This window comes from Mastomys coucha, unplaced genomic scaffold (assembly GCF_008632895.1).
Source record: "Mastomys coucha isolate ucsf_1 unplaced genomic scaffold, UCSF_Mcou_1 pScaffold16, whole genome shotgun sequence".
In the NCBI taxonomy this organism is placed as follows: Eukaryota; Metazoa; Chordata; class Mammalia; order Rodentia; family Muridae; genus Mastomys; species Mastomys coucha.
In genome coordinates, this window is record NW_022196898.1 from 80,100,491 (window position 1) to 80,125,372 (window position 24,882).

Genomic DNA, 24,882 nt, shown 5'->3' on the forward strand with positions numbered 1-24,882 from the left:
TTGAGTCATTCATCTCCAAGCTCTTTCAGAGTTTATATTAAGTCTTGTTCTTTGAAGGTGCTTGCCATGTTTGTGGTCGTTAGTAGTTTAGGTACAAAAACATCGGACTTAACATAGAAGTTTCAAAGTATTCCCTAAGTAAACTTTCTAAGCCAACTGCCTGCCTACATACACGGCTTTCGTCATGTAATCTCTTACCTCATCGTTTTCATATTTTAACTCTCTTCTGGTCACCAAGTGTGAGCATATGTGTATGTGTGTGTGTCTATTTTCTGTTTGTGAGCTTCATGCACACCTGAGAGGATAGAACGATGCTGAAATTTGTATGCTTGTTCGTGGTTTATCTCTTTGAATCAGAAACACTTGTCTGAGTTTTCAGTTGTATGCTATTAATATCTATAACTGAAAACCCAATACATCATTGTAAAACTTGGATACTAAAATGTAGTGGTTATGTCTCACCTTTCCTATGACTTCAAGCCTGGTATGTAGATACAACTTTCTGTAATTTTGGATCTACTCATTGACTAAGAAATTAAAAATCCAGTAGTTTTACTGTTGACTTAAGTTAACCCACAGCATCGGAATAGTGATCGTAACTATTTTCACATGAACTTTTGAGGATGTGTTTTGACTCCTCTGTTATGATGAGAATAGTAGTGGCTCTCTCTTCATTTGTCACCACAGAAAACAAATTCGCCTGTGTTAACAAGTTTCCAGGTCCATTAGTTCTGAAAGCCTACAGGAGATTTCATTTGGCTCCCAATGAACATAGGAGCCTTGTGCTCTAAAGGCTTCTTGTAGAGCGAGTCTGAGGTCTGGATTTTGAATGAGATATGAAATGGTGTACATCAGAACTTTTCATAAAAACAAGACAGGCATAACTGATCTGTGGTGGCACTAATGGGGTATATCCTTTTTTACTATAAAGAGTAGACATTTATTTCAATTCCAAATGGTGCCCAAACCAGATTGAGGCAGTCTAGAGTTTCTCTCCTGGTTAGTCATCAAATGAATATGGCTATGGGTACCTGGCTTTTAAGTTTTGAAAGCAAGTGGTGTCTGTAACCGGACAGAGCTATGACTAGCTGATGAAGTCTAGCCTGGAGTGCTGTCATTAATACCTGGTGCAGTCCAGGGGCACCTGCAGCTTTTCCTCAGCAGGACTTTTACTTACACAATGTCAAGATTGCTTATAGTTCCTAAGTGTGTTGTTTAATTGCTGTGCCAGAAAACAAATGTTCACAGCAGAAGGGATTTATAGTTATTTCTCAGTGCAGACCCACACAGTGTGCTAGATCACGTTTTTTTTTTTCTCCCTTTAATGTCATGACCGTGGGCATTTTTGTAATATCAAAGATAATTCAAGTTCATTCTTCCCTTTGAACGGTAAGTGTGCCTGATTTTGTTGATTGTATGTTTAGACATATTTTTAACCTTTCTCCTTTTCAAACCCCCTTCGTCTGTTTTTTTGCCTTTCAGTTTCTTCTTGGAGGAAAGATACGTGCCCTTCAGCAAGTTGTCTTTTCTATGGCATACCTAGAAGTCCCCATTCCATTCTCCTCTCCTTGAACATATTTGACTTAGAATTCAATGGCTTTTGTGTTAAGCAAATGATATTTTAGTTCTTCTGGATAGCTTCTATTTAGGTTTTATTCTTACAGAACTCTAGTATAAATTTGATTGTTTCTTTATATTTATTGTCTATCCTCTCTGTTGTATTAAATTACATCCTAGAAAAATGTGCTTATAATAGGTATGTGGGTGATACTTCTTGTATGGCAACTTGAACTGTCTGATGTGGATTTTTTTTAATAGCACATGATGATATGCTGATTTTTACTATATTGTCGCAATAAATTCTAGTGTGATTTTAATGTATAATTCCTTGATTACCAAGGAATCTGTTTATTTTCACACTTATCTATTGCCCATTAATCTTTACTCTTATGTTGTGTTAATTTCTATTTTCTTTTTTTTTTTAAAGATTTGTTTATTTATTTTATGTGTATGAGTACACTGTAACTGTACAGATGGCCATGAACCATCATGTGGTTGCTGGGAATTGAACTCAGGACAGCCTGGCCCTGCTCTCTCCAGCCCCTCTTGCTCCAGCTTAATACACTGTAGCTGTCTTCAGACACCAGAAGAGGGCATCAGATCTCATTAAGGGTGGTGGTGAGCCACCATGTGGTTGCTGGGATCCGAACTCAGGACCTTTGCAAGTGCAGTCAGTGCTCTTACCCACTGAGCCATCTTGCCAGCCCTCTATTTTCTTTATATCATTATATAATGGGTGTAATATTTTCTCAAATCTTTCTAGATATAGTTGAATTTTGTTTGACTTAGCACAGATTATTTCAGATGCCATCAGAGCTGTGTGTATGTGTGTGTGGGGGGGTATGAGTTAATATTCATTTTTGCTCTTGATCCTGGAGTTTCTTCTAAACCACCCCATGATCCTCATTAGTCCAGTGTCTTGTTCTGCTTTGGTGCAGGTTCTCACCTATCCCAGGCTGGCCTTGACTCACTGTCCTTGAGCTCCTCCTCCTCCTGCCTTCACCTCCCAGATGCCAGCTTACACATTTGCACCACAAAGAACAAACCCTGGCTGTCTAGTGTTTCCTGCCCTTGGAAAAGCTTGGCGACTAGATGCTCAGTTTAGGACAGCTACAGAATTCCAGGATTGAGGACTTCCTCCTGCAGCCTTCCCTTTGCTCTTGTACCATTCCATCCCCTCTCTTTTCGTGCTGTTTATAGCAGTTATTATAATTTAGGTTCATTTTACTCACTTGGCTTTCCTTCCACTTTGCTCTCCCTTTTTCCTTCCCACTTCCCTTTTTTCCTTTTTCCTCCCTTATCTATTTTTCTTTTGTATTTGGAAAATAAATAACTGACCATATATTTTGGGGCAAACTGACTCTTCTACTACCTCAGTATTTCACATTGCCATTCTAACTTTAACCTTTCTTCGGACTTTGGCTTAGCATTGTTCAGGTTCTCAAAGGTGAAGCCCTGAGTCTAAAGAGGCCACGTTAACCATTTACTGCTACAGGCGCTACACACTGTATGCTTGCTTCTGATTTGGTGATGTTGCTCTTTTGTATGTACTGAATAGTCACTTCTTAAAGTCATTCAACTAGGAGGAGAGTAGGTTAGTCAAGCTTTAGATAAGAGAGGAACTTCACTAATATGAAAGTATAGTATCAGATTTCCTTGAGATAGTCAAACTTGGATTTTTTTTCTTTAATATTTGATCTCAAAGTGGCTTGGTTGTCTTGTTTTTCCAAGTTGACTGTTAATTTTAAAACTAAATTAAATGATAGTTTTCTCTAGTTGAGAAACTACTGGATTAATGTTAGCTCATTCTGTCATAAAATTCTCTCATTTTCTAGACCATCAAAGAGGACCCAAGACTCCAAAAATGTTTCCTCTGAAAGATGCTGAGATGGGCGCCTTTACCTTCTTTGCCTCCGCTCTTCCACATGATGTTTGTGGAAGCAACGGACTTCCTCTCACACCGAATTCCATCAAAATTTTAGGTCGCTTTCAAATCCTTAAGACCATCACCCATCCCAGACTGTGCCAATATGTGGATATTTCTAGGGGAAAGCATGGTAAGTTTTATTTTTTTCTTTTGTATTTTATGTTCACTGCTTCAATTCAAGATGCACTTTGAAATGCAGAGTCAATATCTATTGACAAGCAGTCATGACCTTTTTATGCTTCAAAGTTAGTTTGTCTGACTTGAAGTGAAAGGGAGTCATTGCCATCTCATTGTTGCAGTTGCTTTTTACAGAACTAAAGCAGTGGAAAAGCATGTGTCTTGTGACAACAGTGTTCAGTGCCATTGAGTTCCTCTGTACTGGACTGGGGGAGATATAAAAGTACATGAAAGTCAAACCTTTATGCTTTCTGATATTCAGCCATTTTCCTCAATAAAATATGTTTCATATATTTCTGACTAATGATGAAGAAAGACCTTTATACATACTTTTTCTTTGTTTTTCTGAAAAAGCATATTAAGCTATACTTGAAATTGGATAGTTCATTTTTTGAAAAAGTATTTGCTCTGAGAATATTTGGTTTTTGTAGGCTATGAGCAGAATAATCTTTTGTAATGATAACTCTCATTACACTGGATGAATAATTTTCAACCAAAAAATTATTTTTGTTGCTACTTAATAACTGTAATTTTGCTATGTTACAAAGCTTAATGTAATTTTTTTTATATTTTTTATTAAATGTTTTCTTTATTTATAATATCTCCTTTCCCAGGTTCCCCTCCAAAAGAAAAAATAAAAATAAAATAAGAAAAAAATAGAATAAAATAAAAAAAAAAAAACCAAAAATTAAAACAATCCTCTGTTCCTTCCACCCCACCCCCCTGCCCACCACCCCACCCTCTCCCACTTCCTGGCCCTGAACATTCCCCTACACTCGGGCATAGAACCTTCACAGGGCGAAGGTTCTCTCCTCCCATTGATGACTGACTTGGCTATCCTCTGCTATGCACATGCTGCTGGAGCCATGAGTCTCCCCATATATACTCTTTGGTTGGAGTTTTAATCCCTGGGAGCTCTGAGGGTACTAGTTAGTTCATATTGTTGTTCGTCCTAAGGGGCTGCAAACCCTTTCAGCCCCTTGGGTCCTTTCTCTAGCTCCTTCATTGGGGACCCTGTACTCAGTCCAAGGGATGGCTGTGAGCCTCTACTTTATATTAGTCAGGTACTGTCAGAGCCTCTCCGGAGACAGCTATATCAGGCTCCTGTCAGCCAGCACTTGTTAGCATCCACAATAGTGTCTAGATTTGATGATTGTGTTAGAGCTCTTAAAAAATTGGGGGAAGGACCCCACACTCAGGGCTCAGGAACGGTGACCCCAAACACCACCAAGACACGTACTTGATGCAATCAGCAAGAGGCTTTTTATTCCAGCTAGCTGGGGCGAGGCTCATATCCCATGCAGGGATATAGAGGAGTCTGGCACCAAGCAAAAATTTAAACAGGTTTTTATACCCACACAGTTGCTAGGAAAAAGGGGAAACTAAGGCAGGGGAAAGTACGGGGTAGTCTCTGATTGGTGCTGGCTTGTGCTAGGGTTCAGAAGCAGGTTAGCCACCTGGCAATTGTTTGCTACCTCATTTTTCTTTTTTCCTGCCAGGCCGCTCCGGTCTCTAAGCTCTGGGAGCTGGTCTCCCATCCTTCTATGTCCTGGGGGCTGGTCTCCCATCCTTCTATGTCCTGGGAGCTGGTTTCCCATTCTTCTATGTTCTGGGAGCTGGTTTCTCATTTTTCTAAATCCTGGGAGCTAATCTCACATTGAGTTCAACTAACTGCTAAGTTCCCACAGTACAGTTTGAAACTTTTAACCTCTCAATTGAATATGGGAAGGATTCCCAGGTGGAGCAGTCTCTGGATTGTCCTTTCAGTCTCTGCTCCATCATTTGTCTCTGCAACTCCTCCCATGGGTATTTTGTTAAAAGGGTGTTTTTTTTTTTGTTTTTGTTTTTTGTTTTTTGTTTTTTTGGTTTTTCGAGACAGGGTTTCTCTGTATAGCCCTGGCTGTCCTGGAACTAACTCTGTAAACCAGGCTGGCCTCAAACTCAGAAATCCACCTGCCTCTGTCTTCCAAGTGCTGGGATTAAAGGCGTGTGCCACCACTGCCGGGCCAAAAGGGGTTTTAAGAAGGAATGAAGTATCCACACTTTGGTCTTCCTTCTTCTTGAGTTTCTTGTGGTTTGTGGATTGTACTTTGTGTATTCTGATCTTCTAGCCTAATATCCACTTATCAGAGAATGCATACCATGTGTGTTCTTTTGTGATTGGGTTACCTCACTCAGGATGATATTCTCCAGGTCCATCCATTTTTCCCAAGAATTTCATAAATTCATTGTTTTTAATAGCTGAGTAGTACTCCATTGTGTAGATGTACCACATTCCTCTGTTGAGGGACATCTGGGTTGTTTCCAGTTTCCGGCAATTATAGATAAGGCTGCTATGAACATAATGGAGCATGTGTCCTTATTACATCTTGGAGCATCTTCTGGGTATATGCCCAGGAGTGGTATAGGTGGGACCTCTGGTAGTACTATGTCCAATTTCCAGATGAACCACTAAACTGATTTCCAGAGTGGTTGTATCAGCTTGCAATTCCACCAGCAATGAAGGAGTGTTCCTTTTTCTCTACAACCTCACCAGCATCTGCTATCACCTGAGTTTTTTATCCTAGCCATTCTGACTGGTGTGAGGTGGAATCTCAGGGTTGTTTTGATTTGCATTTCCCTGATGACTAAGGATATTGAGCATTTCTTTAGGTGGTTCTCAGCCATTTGGTGTTCATCAGTTGAGAATTCTTTATTTAGCTCTGTACCCCATTATTAATTGGGTTATTTGGTTCTCTGGAGTCTAACTTCTTGAGTTCTTTAGATATATTGGATATTAGCCCTCTATCAGATAGAGGATTGGTAAAGATCTTTTCCCAATTTGTTGGTTGGCGTTTTGTCCTATTGACAGTGTCTTTTGCCTTACAGAAGCTTTGCAATTTTATGAGGTCCCATTTGTCGATTCTTGATCTTAGAGCATAAGCTATTGGTGTTCTGTTCAGGAAATTTTTCCCTGTACCTATGTACTCGAGGCTCTTCTCCACTTTCTTTTCTATTAGTTTCAGTGTATCTGGTTTTATGTGGAGGTCCATGATCCACTTGGACTTGAGCTTTATACAGGGAGAGAAGAATGGATCAATTTGCCTTCTTCTACATGCTAACCGCCAGTTGAGCCAGCACCATTGTTGAAAATGCTATCTTTTTTCCACTGGATGGTTTTAGCTCCTTTGTCAAAGGTCAAGTGGCCATAGGTTTGTGGGTTCATTTCTGGTTCTTCAATTCTATTCCATTGATCTACCTGCCTGTCACTATACCAATACCATGCAGTTTTTATCACAATTGCTTTGTAGTACAGCTTCAGGTCTGGGATGGTGATTCTACCAGAGGTTCCTTTATTGTTGAGAATAGTTTTCCCTATTCTAGATTTTTTGCTATTCCAGATGAATTTGCAAATTGCTCTTTCTAACTCTGAAGAATTGAGTTGGAATTTTGATGAGGATTGCATTGAATCTGTAGATTGCTTTTGGCAAGATGGCCATTTTTACAATATTAATCCTGCCAATCCATGAGCATGGGAGATCTTTCCATCTTCTGAGATCTTCAGTTTCCTTCTTCAGAGTCTTGAAGTTCTTGTCAAACAGATCTTTTACTGGCTTAGTTAGAGTCACACCAAGGTATGTTATATTATTTGTGACTATTGTGAAGGGTATTGTTTCCCTAGTTTCTTTCTCAGCCTGTTTATCCTTTGTGTAGAGGAAGGCCACTGATTTGCTTGAGTTAATTTTATATCCAGCTACTTTACTGAAGTTGTTTATCAGATTTAAGAGCTCTCTAGTGGAGTTTTTGGGGTCACTTAAGTATGCTATCATATCATCAGCAAGTAGTGATAATTTGACTTCTTCCTTTCCAATTCGTATCCCTTTGATATTTTGTTGTCTGGCTAGGACTTCAAGTACAATATTGAATAGGTAGGGAGAGAATGGGCAGCCTTGTCTAGTTTGTGATTTTAGTGGGATTGCTTTAAGTTTCTCTCCATTTAGTTTGATATTGGCTACTGGTTTGCTGTATATTGCTTTTACTATGTTTAAGTATGGACCTTGAATTCCTGATCTTTCCAAGACTTTTATCATGAAGGGATGTTGGATTTTGTCAAATGCTTTCTCAGCATCTAATGAGATGATCATATGGTTTTTTTTCTCTGAGTTTGTTTATATAGTGAGTTACATTAATGGATTTCTGAATATTGAACCATCCCTGTGTCCCTGGGATGAAGCCAACTTGATCATGGTGGATGATCATTTTGATGTGTTCTTGGATTCAGTTTGCAAGAATTTTATTGAGTATTTTTGCATCGATAATCATAAGGGAAATTGGTCTGAAGTTTTCTTTCTTTGTAGGTCTTTATATGGTTTAGGTATAAGAGTAATTGTGGCTTCATAGAACGAATTGGGTAGAGTACCCTCTGTTTCTATTTTGTGGAATAGTTTGAGGAATATTGGTATTAGGTCTTCTTTGAAGGTCTGATAAAAACTTTGCACTAAACCCATCTAGTCTAGGGTTTTTTTTGGTTGGACTGTTTCTATTTCCTTAGCAGATATGGGACTGTTTAGATCGTTGATCTGATTTTGATTTAACTTTGGTACCTAGTATCTATCTAGAAAATTGTCCATTTCATCCAGGTTTTCTAGTTTTGTTGAGTATAGGCTTTTGTAGTAGGCTCTCATGATTTTTTTGGATTTCCTCGGTGTCTGTTGCTATATCTCCCTTTTCATTTCTGATCTTGTTAATTAGGATAATGTCTCTGTGCCCTCTAGTTAGTCAGACTAAGGGTTTATCTATTTTGTTGATTTTCTCAAAGAATCAGCTTCTGGTTTGGTTGCTTCTTTGTATAGTTCTTTTTTTTTTCTATTTGGTTGATTTCAGACCTGAGTTTGATTATTTCCTGCCTTTGACTCTCTTGGGTGAATTTGCTTCTTTTTGTTCTAGAGATATCAGATGTGCTGTCAAATTGCTGGTATATGCTCTTGCCAGTTTCTTTTTGTAGGCACTTAAAGCTGAGTTTTCCTCTTAGGACTGCTTTCATTGTGTCCTGTAAGTTTGGGTATGTTGTGGCTTCATTTTCATTAAACTCTAGAAAGTCTTTAATTTCTTTATTTCTTCCTTGACCAAGCTGTCATTGAGTAGAGTGTTGTTGAGCTTCCACGTATGTGTGGGCATTCTATTGTTTATGCTGTTTTTGAGGAGTCTATGAGGAGCCTTAGTCCATGGTGATCTGATAGGATGCAAGGAATTATTTATAGAGATAAAAATTTACCAAAGAAGTCGCAACCCACTGGTTGAGAATCATTGACTTGTAGCAATTAAAAATCTTCATCATGCCGGGTGGTGTGGCGCACGCCTTTAATCCCAGCACTTGGGAGGCAGAGACAGGTGAATTTCTGAGTTCGAGGCCAGCCTGGTCTACAAAGTGAGCTCCAGGACAGCCAGGGCTATACAGGGAAACCCTGTCTCGAAAAAACAAAAACAAAACAAAAAAAACAACAAAAAAAAATCTTCATCATGCTACTGTGTGGTAGGAACAATCACAGTGTTGTTTTATAGATAAGGAAATTCAGGTAGAACATGGAACTGTAGAGGAAAATACAAAACAGTAGGAATACTAAGACATACAATAATGAATTGTTGCTTGATAAACACTTCTAGAAGTCACTGTAAGTATATACTAATGCCATAGCAACGTCATTCAGGCTGTTTGGTCCTGTAATATTATAAAGCTCGACTGTATACTTGTTGAATATTTAGGTGCTTGTAGAAAACTTAGTGAGAGTCATGGGGAAAATAGTGGTAAAAATTGCAATTCTAGTAGATGATTATTTATTTATTTATTTATTTTATATATATATGAATGCTATGTCTTGACACATACCATCAGATCCTATCACAGATGGTTGTGAGCTACCATGTGGTTGCCGGGAATTGAACTCAGGAACTCTGGAAGAGCAGTCAGTGCTCTTAACCACTGAGTCATCTCTCCAGCCCACTAGTAGATGATTATAATTGGTGTTTCATACTCACATGCATAAGTGTATACACAGGTATAGATATGTATGTAATACAAATGTACCTAGAGATATTGAAATATATGTGTACTGGCTATTGCTGGGTGCCACCTTGACTATATCTGGAATGATCTACAATCCAGAATTGGAGGACTCACCTGTGATCCAGAGCTTAATGCTGGAAGATAAGGTTCTGACCTGGATCTTGGCATGGAGATCTTGAGGCACAGTGGCCATGAAAAGCTTAGGCCCAGGTAAGGTAGTACACACCTTTAATCCCAGGAGACTAAGGCAAGGAGATCTCTTGAGTTCAAGGTCGGCCTGGGACAAAACAAGTCCCAGATCCAGGCCTGGTGGTCCACACCTTTAATCTAGGTCACACCTACTCCAGCAGGGCTACACCTTCAAATAGTGCCATTCCCTGGGCTGAGCATATACAAACTATCACTAGGTTACTTTATTACAGAGTTTTATGATATAAAGTTATCTTTATTGCTTTAGCAAATATTATTAGTAAGAATTACTATGGCCGGGCTGTGGTGGTGCACACCTTTAATCCCAGCACTTGGGAGGCAGAGGCAGGTGGATTTCTGAGTTCGAGGCCAGCCTGGTCTACAGAGTGAGTTCCAGGACAGCCAGGGATATATAGAAAAACCCTGTCTTGAAAAAACAACAACAAAAATAAAACAACAACAACAACAACAAAAAAAAGAATTCCTATGATCTGGCCTGGCTTAATCTTCTGGTGAAGACTAAGAGTATCTGTGGGGATTATATCTGAAGGGCAGAACTGTCAGAACACTGGTTTTGACTAAACAGTATAGACTTAGAGTAAAATCTAGACTCCATCCTAAGGATGTTTGTCTTTAAGTAGATAACACTCTATGCCCTTCCCCTTCTGTGGCAGACAACACTGCGAAGCCTGCACTTCCACACTCCGCAGATGTCTGTCAGTGTAAACTCAGGGAGGTACATCTTTGCTATGACCTATGAGAGGTCTACAAGTGTATAGTGCACCTGAAGAAACGCTTAAGTCTATCAGCATTGCTCAATCCAGAGCTGGGTTGTAGAACTCCATAGCCTACCCTGCTTCCTTTCTCCATAAAGGATATCAAAGTGTTTACTCTAAACTATGTTACTTTTTAATTAGTTAATTTGTGTGTGATTTGACCAGAATTATGTTCCCATATGACAAATATAACAATTAAGAGACCTATAATCAGAGCTACTTATGTGTTTGTATGTTACATGAAAGCTTGAGTTAATGCAGTGTATGAGTGCTAAACCTAATTCTGACTAATCCTGGAAGAAAAGGTATTCTTTATTCTAATTGGCTTAAAGATAACCTTAAGACTAATGGTCACTATCCCCATAGTAGATAGTTAACAGCATTTGCTTAAAGCCCAGTAAGGCTCTTCTATCAAGTTCCGTGCTGAGCAGGGCATTCTCCTCAGACCCTTACTGCCTTCAGTGAAGTAGTTCCTAGAACTTCATTCTTGTTTCCTCAAGTGACTTTAGATTCTTCCCACCATATCTGGAAACTCCTTGGAGCTTCACAACCTATAACATGGCCCTTGTCTCTGACTAGATTCTCTGTATGCTTCCCTTCATCAGAAGTTCATGAGTCCTGGCCCCCAACCCCACCTCACTCCAGTTTTACTTCCTCTAACCAATCAGCCCCTGTCAGCACTGAAATTGGATTGTCACAAAACAGCATCCTGGGCTGGACAGATGGCTCAGCGGTGAAGAGAACACACTGCTCTTTCAGAGGTCCTGAATTCAATTCCCAGCAACCACATGGTGGCTCACAACCATCTGTAATGGGATCCAGTGCCCTCTTCTGGTGTGTCTGAAGCAACAGTGTAATCATATAAATAAAAAATAAATCTTTTGGGGCTGGCGAGATGGCTCAGCAGGTAAGAGCAGTGACTGCTCTTCCGAAGGTCCTGAGTTCGGATCCCAGCAACCACATGGTGGCTCACAACCACCCGTAATGAGATCTGACGCCCTCTTCTGGTGCGTCTGAAGACAGCTGCAGTGTATTATGCCTGAGCAAGCAGAGAGGCCTGATCGAGTGGGGCAGTCCTGAGTTCAATTCCCAACAGCCACATGATGGCTCATGGCCATCTGTACAGCTACAGTGTACTCATACATATAAAATAAATAAATAAATCTTTAAAAAATTAAATCTTTTAAAAAAAACAAGCCAGCATCCTTGGGAAGAGCACTCTCACTAACCTCCCTGCCGTGAGCCTCATTTGGACATCAGTATCACATAGCAGTGGGTCCCTTCTATACCCCCTACTCTCAAAGCCAGACCAGGGCTTCAAGCATGAGTCATTGTTTAACAGGCAAGGAGACATATTTAAATGAAACCAATAAAGCTCAAATATACTGGTTTTATCAAAATTAATCTTTTGAGTTGAAATATCAGCAGAGTTTAGAAGTACAGTGAAGATTTAAAGTGGTAGTATGTCCCTTTTGGTTGGTTTGGATATTTAGAAATGTTACTGTGATTACCACTGAGATGAAATGAAGGAAAAATTATTTTACTACAGAGATTTGAAATTTAAGTATAGATATCCGAGAACTATAGCTGACTTTTAAAACTGACCATTGCAGAATCCTGGTACCACCTGCATTTGTAAAATCAGTTTTTCTTTATTGATGTTACTGTTTAAACATTTACTTAAATATCATATTTTAAAGGTGATGAGCTAGTCTCTGGTGAGCTAGTTTTTACTGTGAATAACAGGAATGATGCAGGAATTATGTTAATAACACAATATTACAAGACATTCATAATTCACCTTTACATTAAAAAATTTAAAACTTTCTGTTTTAAATTTTTACATTTTTGTGACCGTGAGTGTTATGCATTATGAACTGTGATACCCACATGTTCTGGCATGCATGTGGAAGGTCACAGGACAGTACTTCATAGTTGGTTACTGCTTTCACACTTACACGAGTTTCAATTCATCAGGCTACCATGACAAGTATCTCTTGTCTCAGAGCCGTCCCTGTGGACCCCAAGTCTCTCCTTTATTGTCTTTATTTATTCAACTTCTCTGTTATCTTTCTTGATTAACCATAAGTTTTTTTGAAGTGACTAAAAATACAGAGTTCTAGATAGATGTACAGTGAAATTTGTTAGAAATTTTGTTAGAAAAAAAAAGATTATTTCATCTTTTTCAGACATTCCTTGATGTCACATTTATTGGTTTTAATTTTTAATATTTTTATTACTTTTAGTTACATGTGTGTGGCAGGTGGAGTACGTGCATGTCAGTGTAGTTGCTTTCAGACCCCTGGAGCTGGAGGGGTAGGCATCTGTGAAACACTGGGTGTGGGTGCTTAGAACCTAACCTGGGCCCTCTGGAAGAGGGCATGCGTTCTTACCCAATGAACCATCTCTCCAGCCTTACACATTTGATATTTATAAATAATGCCACTGTATTACTGATTTTTATTTGGCACATTATGATTTCCAAACATTTTACTCTGTGTGACCAAATTGTTTTTATAACAAAGAGAATCTATTTTCAAACAGATCCAGAATTTTGGACTGTGTACTTCTAATGAGTTCTTGAAAAAAATAAAGACACTCATAATGGAAGTATTTGTTCAGTATATATTCTTTTACCTCTGGGAGAAATGCTAATGGTCTGCCATGGGTTATGTCTCGACACTACTAAAATGGTTTAAACTAATATAGAACTTTGAAACCTTGATAGACACTGAAGGTGTTTACAGAGGAAGCCTGAAACATTTTAGCCTAATACCAGATGCTACACAGGTCTCTTATAGACAGAAAGACTTCTGCTTATCCACTTGTAAGTGGCTGATTAATGGAATATGTATATTTTAATAAATCTTGATGTTTTATTGTATATGAACACAGAACAAATCTGGTTAGATGACTGTTATCATTCTAATGTTCCTATTATGCCTTTGCTCTAATTAATTTTTTTTCTTATGGGGAGCCCACCAGAAATGACCACTTAGACATAGTTTATAGCCAATCTCTTCCAGCTGTCTGGGACCCTACCAAGGTATTCAAGGACATAGGTGTAGCCCTCAGAAAACTATATTCATCCTGGCCTTCAGCTCAGCAGCTTCAGAGTGGGAGAGGAGGGGAGGGAGAGGGTGGGGTAGTGCCTCACATAAGCAAGCAATTTGACAGAAGAAGCTAACTAGCTGGGGAGGTTTGCATAAGCAGGCAGTTTAACAGAAGGTAAGATAAGTTAGCTAGAACATCCTGACATTAAGTTCCTAGAATAGAGTTGGATAATTTTCCATGGTATTCTCTATCAAGGAACTCAAATTTTAGTTAAACCTGAAATGGCCTCATCAAGAATACAGAATGGAGGAACCACTGCACTGTCTTGTCATGCCACAGTTTAACATATATAATTTTAGTGTGTGTCTATATGTTTTAGCTGAATTGTAGACACTAGTATTACAGTTCTAAACAAGACCAACATGATTGATTCCAGCTTTCACAAATTATATTATCTAAGTAGAGAATAATGGCGCTAAGTAAAAGTGCATACAGATTTTTAAAGTTAATGATTCAACAGAGAAGTACCATGTAGAATGTGTTATAAGAGTAGTGAAGCAATTCTGGGGAAGCAGAAATCCCTTGAGGAGGCCATGTTTACTGAGGCCTGAATCTTGAATAATAGTCAAAGCTAACAGTGCTGGCTCTGCCAGAAGCTGTTCTCGGTCCTATTTATATGTGCATTTATTCCACCCTCCTCACAGTGCTGTGATGTGGACATTACTGGTTTCTTCCTCTTTAGAAGAAACTGGCACAGAGATTAGTAAATTTCATTTCCCAGGGTCATGTCCTAATGAATAGAAAAGTTAACATTTGAGGCTCAGATAAATAGTCTGATTTAAAGACCATATTACATGACAGGAGATATAAAAAGCTGAAATGAAGCGGGCTGGGAAAATGGCTGAGTGAAAAAGGTGACAAACCTGAGTTCAGTCCCTGGAACCCACTTAATGGGAGGAGAGAACTGACTTCTGCAAGTTGTTCTCTGACCTCCAAATGCACACCTGGCATGCTCACAAAGGCACATTTGTATATGAACTGTGACACACAGAACATAAAATATATACTTTTTGAAAAAGGCCTATCAAGCTGGCTCAACAGAAAAAGCATTTGCCACCAAGCCTGACGCCCTTTAATCTGATTCTTAGGACCCACAGGATGAAAAGAAAAACTGATTCCTGCAAGTTCCTCTGACCTCCACGTGTTCACAGTGCCATGAGCAAGTGTGGGCACACAGACATACACACACAGACACACACAGACACACACACACACACACACATACACACACACACACACACACACACGGACGCACATATACGCACACACATGCACACACATAGCACTAAATAAATGTAATACAAAAGTTCTTTTAAAAGGTTAAGATCAGCTGGGTGGTGGTGGTGCATGCCTTTAATCCTAGCACTTGGGAGGCAGAGGTAGGTGGATTTCTGAGTTCGAGGCCAGCCTGGCCTACAAAGTGAGCTCCGGGACAGCCAGGGCTATACAGAGAAACCCTGTCTCGAAAAAGGTTAAGATGAGCTGGGCAGTGGTAACACATGCCTTTAATCCACTCAGGAGCCAGAGGCGGGCTGATCACTATAAACTTAAGGACAGCCTCCTGTACCATCAAGTTGCAAGACAGCCAGGGCTACACAGAGAAACTGTGTCTCAAAACAGCAACAAAAGCCAAAACCACCACCTACAAAAATAGTTTAGATGAGGATTATTTCAGACATGGAAACCCAAGTGTAAATTCCACAAAGGATAAGGATGCTCAAAAAACTTATTATTTAATAATAACATATAGTAGAAACTAGAGAAGGAATTCCTTATTCTGATTTGTTATCTTTTCACTTGGGCTTTAGAGTGAAAATATGTGGGAGGAGAACCCTAATTGGGTGAAAAGAACAGTTAGAAATTATGTGGAAACCTAAAGAGATAATGCTGGCTTAGACACAGATTGCAGTGGATGGAATAAACCATATAGTTCTGGAAGCTATTGGGAGATAGAAATAGCAGGATTCTATATGTGGGTTTAGGAAAGGGGAAATGTATATGTTGTTTGTTTCTCTTGAGTTGCAAGATATTTTTAGTTTGTTTGCTTAGACAAGTGTCTCGCATATCCAAGGTTGGCCTCTAACTCACTATATCCTTAAGGGTAGACTTGAAAGCCCTTGTCTCTCCATCAAACTCAGTGCTGGAATTCCAGGCATGTGCCACCACCCTGGTTTATGAAGTGCTGGTGATTCAATGCAGGGCTTTGTGCATTTTAGGAAGGCATGTGAACTCCAAGGCTGGCTGCCTAGTGAGTTCTATACTGAAGCCAAAGGGCTCTGGAGTTCTGCCATCCAAGAGAGTTCCAGACCTGGTAAAATGTAAGAGCTTTTCATCCCTAGCACTAGACAGTAGATGAGGAGAAACTACAGTAAGACTAATGAATTATATATAGGCAGAAGACGGGCAGCATTTCAGTTTGGATGGCTGAGGAGCTGACGTAGGAGAGGCTGAGAGGAAGGGCCAGATAGAAGTTAGGAAGCCTAGTCACACATGCACACAGTGGAAGCAGATAGACTTTAAAATGCTGTTCTTGTACTGCATGTTAGTAACTGTAGAGGGACATATGTTCTTGTTATTAAAGTGTATTAATTATAAAGTGGATTTGCTTTGTTTTCTCAGAAAGACTGGTGGTGGTGGCAGAACACTGTGAGCGGAGTTTGGAAGACCTTCTACGAGAAAGGAAACCCGTGAGGTACTGTAGAATATGAAACAAAGAGATTAAAAGTGGACATTGACAACCAAAGAAGCATTTGACTAGAGACTGAAGGGGTCTGGTTTCTTTTAATATTCTCTAATGATAACATTCAGTATAGGGACTTTAATTCACGTGGTTTATAGAAAATTCCTCAATGGAGTATACATATATGAGAACTTTGACAACTTAGTTCTAGGAATTTATTCTACTAGTCCTAAATATTTTCATGAAAGGGGCCATAGTAGCTTCTCAATGCACCGTGATAATCCTAGGTGAACAATAACTTTGTTAAGTAATTCCATGTTGAGGACGAGACAGAGTTAGCAATCATGAGTTGGGTAGAACTTAATGATAATGTATAGTCCAATTATTTTAGCCACTCAATAAATTTATGTTGTCCTAGCCAGAATAGTGTTATCTAGCTTTTTTTATTACAAGTACACTATTAAACAATTTTTCATGCATTTACACAAAATTATTTTTAAATCATAAAAGATTTAATGTTTAAGTAAACTTATATTAAACTAACAAAAATTACTTACCAGAGGCTTTAAGACTTTGGAATTTTCTACTTCATCACTCAAAACCTGTGGAATTCTCAAACTTAGTGGCAAGGGACAGGGGAGGGTACACAAAGAAAAACTCCAAACGATCCTGAGGTCAGGATCACTTATTTCAACCTGAAGCTCCTTTTAGTGGAATGGCTTAGAGTACTGCAGCAAAGTCCAGAAGAGAGTGGCTCTGGGTGCTCAGGTCTAGGCGTCCTGCTCTGTGTTCTGATTGCCAGCATCCTGGCAATTAGCAAGACACTGAAATCCTCAGCTTTAAGCTGCAGCAGCAGCAGCAGCAGCAGCAGCAGCAGCAAAGTGGAGCCCCTGGCTGGGCCTCATATGTTGGACTCTGAAGCTCCTCTCATGGATAACCTTAGAGCTCTTGGGCCTTGGTGTCTGACAGGCCAGTTACAGATCTCCAGTGCCTAGTAAGGCTTGGCTGCTCTCTCTGTTGGTTCTTCTAGCCACTGGGGCCACACTCTTGTTTGTGCTCCTTCACAGCCTTCCATGTATTCCATCTCTGCCCCTTTGTCCCCTGATATCTCTGCCCCCAGCAGCTCTCTGGGTCTCTTAATTTTCTTCTTGGTGTTGCTGCTTTTGTTTGGTCTGTTAGCAATCCCATCCCATGTTCCCAGCTCAGTTTGCTTACAGAAATCAAAAGTAGGCAAAATAAAGACCAAAACCAAAGAAACAAAATTGGAATAAGCCTTTTGTTGGGCTTAGTGTTGCATTATTACTAGGAGCCAAGCAGGAGGCATCCTCTAGCTGGTTCCAGAGTTGAGCCACACTGACTTGTCACCAGAATCAATGTGATATGGCAAAGGTGTTTTCTATTATTCTTTTATGTTAAAGGTGTTTACATCACTCTTTTATGCAAATAAGAGCTTGTGTTTCTAGCAATTACAGGTCTTTCGCTGGGCCACTAGGAAAGCTACTTCTTTCTGAATTTGCTGAAAATAGCCATAGAGTATTTAAGTTCACTAAAGCTTGTCTTCTCTAGACTTCTCCTTTCCCAGGCTCATGGATGTCTGGAGTGGTCCTGTCTGGAGCTTGAATTCAGCTGTGGTTGGAGTAGTCCTCTGCAGCTACTGCTGGGATGTCCTCAGAGTAATTGCAAAGTATCCAAATTAGCAAGGTTGCCATGAGACCTATCTAACGTTGGCTGTTTAGCTGATATTACCCATTCAAGCATGCCACCATGAGACAAGACTGTCACTCAGGCCTGTGACTGTTCTTGACTGGTTTAAACATTGACAGAAAGCATTACCAACTCCTGTGGTTAAATTCAGGCCTAATATTTTGTTTCGATATTGAGTGTTATGAAATTGTATTTTATTTTCCATTTTTTGTTGCTAATATGAAATAATATAAGTGAATACTTTTCAATAAGGGCTTTCTTTCTATGGTCCTACTAAAGAAAGTTCATTGTTAGTTCAAATAGTTCTTTTGCGGATTCTGTAAGATTTTCTAATTAAGCAACTATATTATCATTAACTAAATTATGTTTACATTCCTTTCTAAAAAGTCATTATAGTTTTTTTCTTGATCTTTATCCAATTTCACAAAATTGAACTTTTGCTAGTACGTATTTGTATTATTGTAATATAAATATTGATGGCCATGTTTCATTGGTTTTATATATTAAGGAAGACTTCAATATTGTACTATTATATATGGTATTAGCAATAATGTTTTCATTATTGCTTTTTTATCTGATTTTCTATGGCAAAATAAAAGATTTTAGTGTGATAATAAATTATTTTAAAAATGACAAAAATACCCATGCTTACTGAATGGGTATTTTTCTTTATTCTCAGAGATATATTAAAACACTGTTTTGCTGATTATTTTATGTCAAGAAAGTTGGGAAGTACAGATTGATAAAGTTTATAATTACAAATAAATATAAGAATTATAAAAATCTTAATTTATAAAAATGCTCACATTTACTATAACATAGTGGTATTAACTGTTCTTCAAAGGCACTGAAGTCTTTAAAGGAGAAATGGATCCGGTGGGTCCACTGCAGTCAGGCAGTGGTCGTTATCTGACCGCTGATCGTTGGTTGCTGTTTAGTACATATTTATTACCTTGTAAATTTACAGAGTGGAGCAAGATACATTTGGAACATTCTCCAAGTGCAGCAAGGCAATTCGGAAGTCTCCCGTTGTCAAAGCAGACTGTTTTCCGTGCGTGTGTTGACCTTAGCAAGTTCATTATTTGTTGAGGAGAAAAGCTACCTAGTGTTCAGGTTGGAAAGTTGACTTCTTATTGTTTCTTTCTTATTGCCAATTAGTAACATTTAAAATCTACAGCATTCAGCTGTACTTATTTTAAAATAAAAGCTGATTTGTAAAATATGTCCAACCTAACAACTTAGACACAGAGGATGTATTTTTATACTTTCTACAAATATTCTTTGATACTTAATTTGTCAAAATTTCATTTCAAAACGTGAATCTGAGGAAAAAAGGAGTAGCTTAATTTAGCATAAATACCCAAAGTAGTCAAAGAAGTTTTCTCTTTCAGTGTTAAAAGCTGTTTTCTCTGGGATTTACAGGTGACTCACTGGTTAAAAACAGTACTGTCTTTGCAAGGATACAAGATCAGTTTCTAGTAGTCATGTTGGGTGACTCATAACTACCTGTAACTCTCACTCCAGGGCCACCCTTCTTTGGACACCCTGGGCACCTGTGTTCACATGTAAACATACTGACATATAGGTATATACAATATCGCATAATCTTTAAGAATTAAATCTTAACTTCTAAATGTATTAGCATATCATTAAAAACATCATGTCCTCTTATTCTGAATTTAAAAAACTAATATTGAGGCTGGGCAGTGGTGGCGCACACCTTTAATCCCAGCACTTGGGAGGCAGAGGCAGGTGGATTTCTGAGTTCGAGGCCAGCCTGGTCTACAGAGTGAGTTCCAGGACAGCCAGGGCTACACAGAGAAACCCTGTCTCGAAAAATAAACAAACAAACAAACACTAATATTGAAAAGTTGTATATTGAAAGACCTTTTTATCTTGAACATATAAGAGAGATTCTTTACACACAAACATACTCTATTTTTGCAATATTATTTAAGCATTAATCTCCAATGTTTTTTTCTCTCTTTTTTTTAATACATCATACAGTAGCTAACTATAATTCATCTGTTTCCTCTACATTAACTTTTTATCTCAGGCTGATACCAAGAAAATTTAACCAAAGGAAAATGTATATGGAAAGGATTAGGATTTTTATAAGGTGAAAAAGCATGTTGAATTTATACAGTCTAGAGTTGTTTCCTCCTTGGTTTGCTGACAGTATGTGTGTCTTGGCTTATTCAGTGACCTTTAGAAATATCACGGACCATTGATTTGAGGAAATAGCATGTGTGGTTTTAGTTAACACTTCTATATGAATGATTCCCAAGTCTATCTCAGCAGCCCTGACCTCTGGTTCTCTTGCCTGGCCTCTATTTCTTGCAATCTGATAGAGTCTCTTCTCGGAAACATTGCAGTTAGCTAAGGGAATTGGCGTTTTATTTGTCAAGTTAACAGAATTTAAAATCACCTGGGACAAGGGCCTCTGAGAGTGTCTGTGCATGTTTATCTTAATTCTGATAATGGATGCTGGAGAACACACTTCCTGTGAGTGACACTGTTCCCTGGGTGTGGGGACCGGGACTGTAGAGTTCTAGCACACATGCACTAATTGACTGCTCTCTGCCTTTGGTTGTGGTTGTAGCATGGCCAGCTCTCAGTCTTTGTTACTGTGACTGTCACCGTGACTTCCTGCCATGATGGACTAAAATCTAAAACTGGGTGTCAGAAAAACTCCGCCTTTGCTTTTGTCAGAGTATTTTATCACTGTATCAGGAAATGAAACTAAGAATCTCTTCCCTGTAACGGGACTTTAATAATTACAGCTGCTCTGTCCATACTCACTTTGTCTGTGGCTTTAACTTAGTTCCTGTTCCTGTCTTCACCAGACTGCACATGTTTGGCATCTTTGGGCTCCTCTTTCAGCTCTACTTTCCAAACTTGCCGTGTCTGTAAGTAAATCTGACTAAATGGCAGTGTGTATAACCACAGGCTGAATGCTCTCTAGTCTGCACACATGGAGTCCACTTCTCAAAATCCTGCCTCACCCAGGTCCTCAGCACAAGCAAGAATGCCTCCAGATGATTTGCCAGAGATGAGTGGCCTCTAGAGCAGTGGTCCTCAACCATCCCAGTGGTGGGATCCTTTAACACAGTTCCTCATGGTTTGGCAACCCCAACCATAACATTATTTTCATTGCTACTTTATACCTATAAGTGTGCTACTGTTACACATTAAAATGTAAATCTCTGTGTTTTCTGACTGCCTTAGGTAATCCCTGTGAAAGGGTTGATTGACCCCCAAAAGGAGTCATGACCCACAGGTTGAAAACCACTGCTCTAGACTAATTCCTAATAAAATGCTTGCTCCCTCTGAAACTTGATTAACAGAACATTTATGGTCACATCTCTATCAGCATTCTGGTCTTTCACAGTCCCATCAGAATCATCTGTTAAATTTTCCAAATAGCATTCTCAGACTTCTCTAGCCTGTAACTCCAAATGTACAAATTCCTCCTACAAACAAAGGCTTAGAAACATGTGGTGAGACTTACTAGAAAGACTCAGGTTCTTGTTACTATGTTCTGTATTAGTTTCTGACCTTTGCTTTAACAGACTGTCTGGCACAAGTGACTCAGGGGAGAAAGGATTTGTCCTGCCTGGTGGACCAGAAGACATTGTCCATCATTATGGGAAAGGTTTGGTATTGGGAGCTTGGGGGTGCTTGCCTACGTCTTGGCAAATTGGGAAGTCATGAGGTCAACCTATAAATCTCAGTCTGTGCTCCAGGTTCCTGTGTGTCCCACCTAGACATGATATCCTAAAAGTCCTTGTACTTCCAAGGCAGCAGTACTGTCTGTGGGAACCAATGATTCGAGTGCATGAGCCTATGTGCAGCATAGCTCTTCAAACCAAAGCATAGAAACTAAAATCTACTGACTCAAACTGAGATACTTAAGTATCTCATTAATGTTAGCTATTTACAAGATTCTGACTTCGGAGTTGTGTGGTTTAGACAAAGCCTTACCCTGTGTGTTTATGGGGGGAGGGGCTGCTTGTTTTATAGCACACAGCTGGAGAGGTCAGCAAATACTTGCTGGAGTTGGTTTGCTCCTTCAACTCTGTGAGTTCTAGAGATCAAACTCAGGCCGCCAGGCTTCGCAGCAAGTGGTTTTACTTGCTGAGCCATCTCCTGCTTTTTACTGCACATGGTCAAGTGAACTGTAATATGTTAACTATTAGATTTTTTATCCATTATAATTACTTTACTTAAAAAGATTTCATCATCAAATCATTGACTATATTAAGAAATTTTGTCTTAATATATACGCCCTTCATTTCAACATGAATGCATCTTTGACATACAAATCTAAGATCAGTTTATAAAAGCACACTATGAGAAGTAGAACAAGACTTCTGTGCTCAGGTCTTTCACAATTGGTTTAATGAAAACAGTCCCTGTAAACATCTGACTCCAGTTCCATGAGGGAGAGGTCTGTGTTGAAATGCTATGCAGCTGAGGGCCTCTAGTGTCCCTGCTGGATATGGCATTAGTTTTGAAAGATAAAGGGGTCGGGGTCTGTGTGTGTGTGTGTGTGTGTGTGTGTGTGTGTGTGTGTGTGTGTATTGTGTGGCAGAAAGAAGTGAAAATGTGGGAGGAGAGAGAGAGAGAGACCAAGAATAAAAAGAGGAGCTAAAGTTAACTTATAGAACCAAATGAGATATTTAAGTTTTTTCACTTAGAATTTTTTGAGCATTTTATTTAAAATTTATTTATATCACTTCCTACCTTTCCTTCCCTTCAGCCCCTTTCATACCCCCAACTATAAAACTGATAGCCTCTTTTTAAAAAAAATATTATTGTTACATATAAATGTATGCACGGTATGTAAATCCAGCCTGTTGAGGTGTGTGTATATGATTTCAGGGCTAGCTGTGTTAGATTAGATAACTAATAAACGCACTCATCTCTGAAAGAGGCTAAACCTCCCTCTCTCAGCCTGTAGTTTTTTGTCTAGGGGTGGGGCCCTGTGAGATTTCCTCCTTCCTTGTTAGCATGTCTATTGATACTGTCCTTGTTCAGGTCTTATTCATGCAGCCCTTTCTAAGTCAGTCTTTACCGAAGTCTTCCTGGTATTCTGAATCTTTTCATCTCCCTCCTTAGTAATCTTCCCTGAGCCCTAGATGCAGGAGCTATGCTGTACAAATATTCATTGGGCAAAAGTTTCCCACAATCTGTCCATCTCTGTATTTTATCCAGTTTCTGTAATGGTCCCCATTTGCTATAGAGAGAAGAATTTTTTTTATGTGGAGTGAGAGCCACACTCATCTCTTGGTGCAAAGATAACTTTTAGAATACAGTTGAGGAATTATGCTATCTAGCAAGGAGGAGGTAGTAGACTCTCTTCTAAGATCCTCACTAGTCCTAGAGACTCGGTGCTCTGTTTTCAGCACTAGACACTCCCATGGCGTGATCCTTACGTCCACTTAGACAGGTGTTGACTGCCATCCGGAGTTGCAACTTTACATAGATCTTGCAGTGCAGGTTGGTATGGTTCATGGGGGTATCCCAGCTGGGCAGGACTGTTAATTGTGGTTCTCCTTTGGCACTTGACATAGTCCTTTCTGGTAGTGCGAAAGCTAGATCCCAGGAAGGAGACATTCATGTTAGATCAGTTCTAATCATCCAAGTCCTGTGATCCAAGCGTGCTATGTCTTCAGCACTAGGGCTTCCCGTCAACTGCTGAGAAGTAATCAAGGGAAACAACGAAGCCTGTGTTGTTTGGGGGTCACATGGACTACCGGCACCACTAACACGGAAGGGTTCTCATGCCTGGCATGAGGGTCTGTTAGTCCATGGGCTTTGTGTGGAGCGTTGTCAACCCAGTGACAAGAGAAGAGAGTACTAAAACTTTCTAATCTTTTGCTCTTTCTTGTACTTTGAATTTAGGAAAGAGGGTCAAGTTTTAGTAATACTTTTTTAAAGAAAATGTATTTCACTTACTATTTTAAAGTAAGTTTTACTGAGGTCTAATTTTAATAGCTTACCATTTACCATGTAAATGTATATAGTTGAATTAGTGTGATAAGCAATATCTCATCAAAACTAAGATATAGAACAATTCCAATAGCCTCAAGCTCTCCTTACATTCCTTTATAGTCCCCAAAACCTATGGTAAGCACTGATTTGTTAATCAGTCTTTTTCCTATAACCTATATCTCTTTTAGTGTTTTTCCAAGCCAAGTATACTTGAATCTTAATTCTTATCAGATCTGACAAGTGTTATCTTTTAATGGTTAAGCAGCACCATTAACATTTGACTTCAGTATCTTTCTTAGCCTTTGTGGGGGTGGAATGAAATGGCTCCTGCCCCTAAGATAGGGCCAGTAGGGCATGAGCCACCTTGAGGGTTGCCGGCGTAAGGCTTGTTTGTATAATAATGTACATATTTTACATTCCTCCTTCATGGAAGACCCTCCCTGTTAATGTTAATGACTCTATAATAGAGACAGCACAAGTCTGGGAGGCAAAGATGTGGCTAATGTCTCAGCACAGTGGTAAGTGCTGGGACCTTGGGGCAGCCCCTACGACTGTGGAAAAGAACTCAAAAAACAGGAGTCCAAAAATATATAATTTGGGGGGCTGGAGAGATGGCTCGCAGGTTAAGAGTACTGACTGCTTTTCCAGCAGACCTGAGTTCAATACCCAGCAACCATATATAGAGGCTCACAGCTATCTCTAATGGGACCCGATG

The 24,882-nt window shown here is 39.3% G+C and overlaps 1 protein-coding gene across 2 annotated transcripts in view; it reads left to right on the top strand.

The window, feature by feature from the left end:
• Tbck (TBC1 domain containing kinase) overlaps positions 1–24,882 on the top strand; it is a 153,758-nt gene that overhangs the window by 526 nt on the left and 128,350 nt on the right. For both annotated transcript variants that reach the window (XM_031375551.1, XM_031375552.1), the window contains exons 2-3: positions 3,396–3,617; positions 16,406–16,478. In XM_031375551.1, the coding sequence (XP_031231411.1) occupies positions 3,425–3,617; positions 16,406–16,478 (266 nt within the window). In that variant the 5' untranslated portion in view covers positions 3,396–3,424. The remainder of the gene's footprint in view (positions 1–3,395; positions 3,618–16,405; positions 16,479–24,882) is intronic.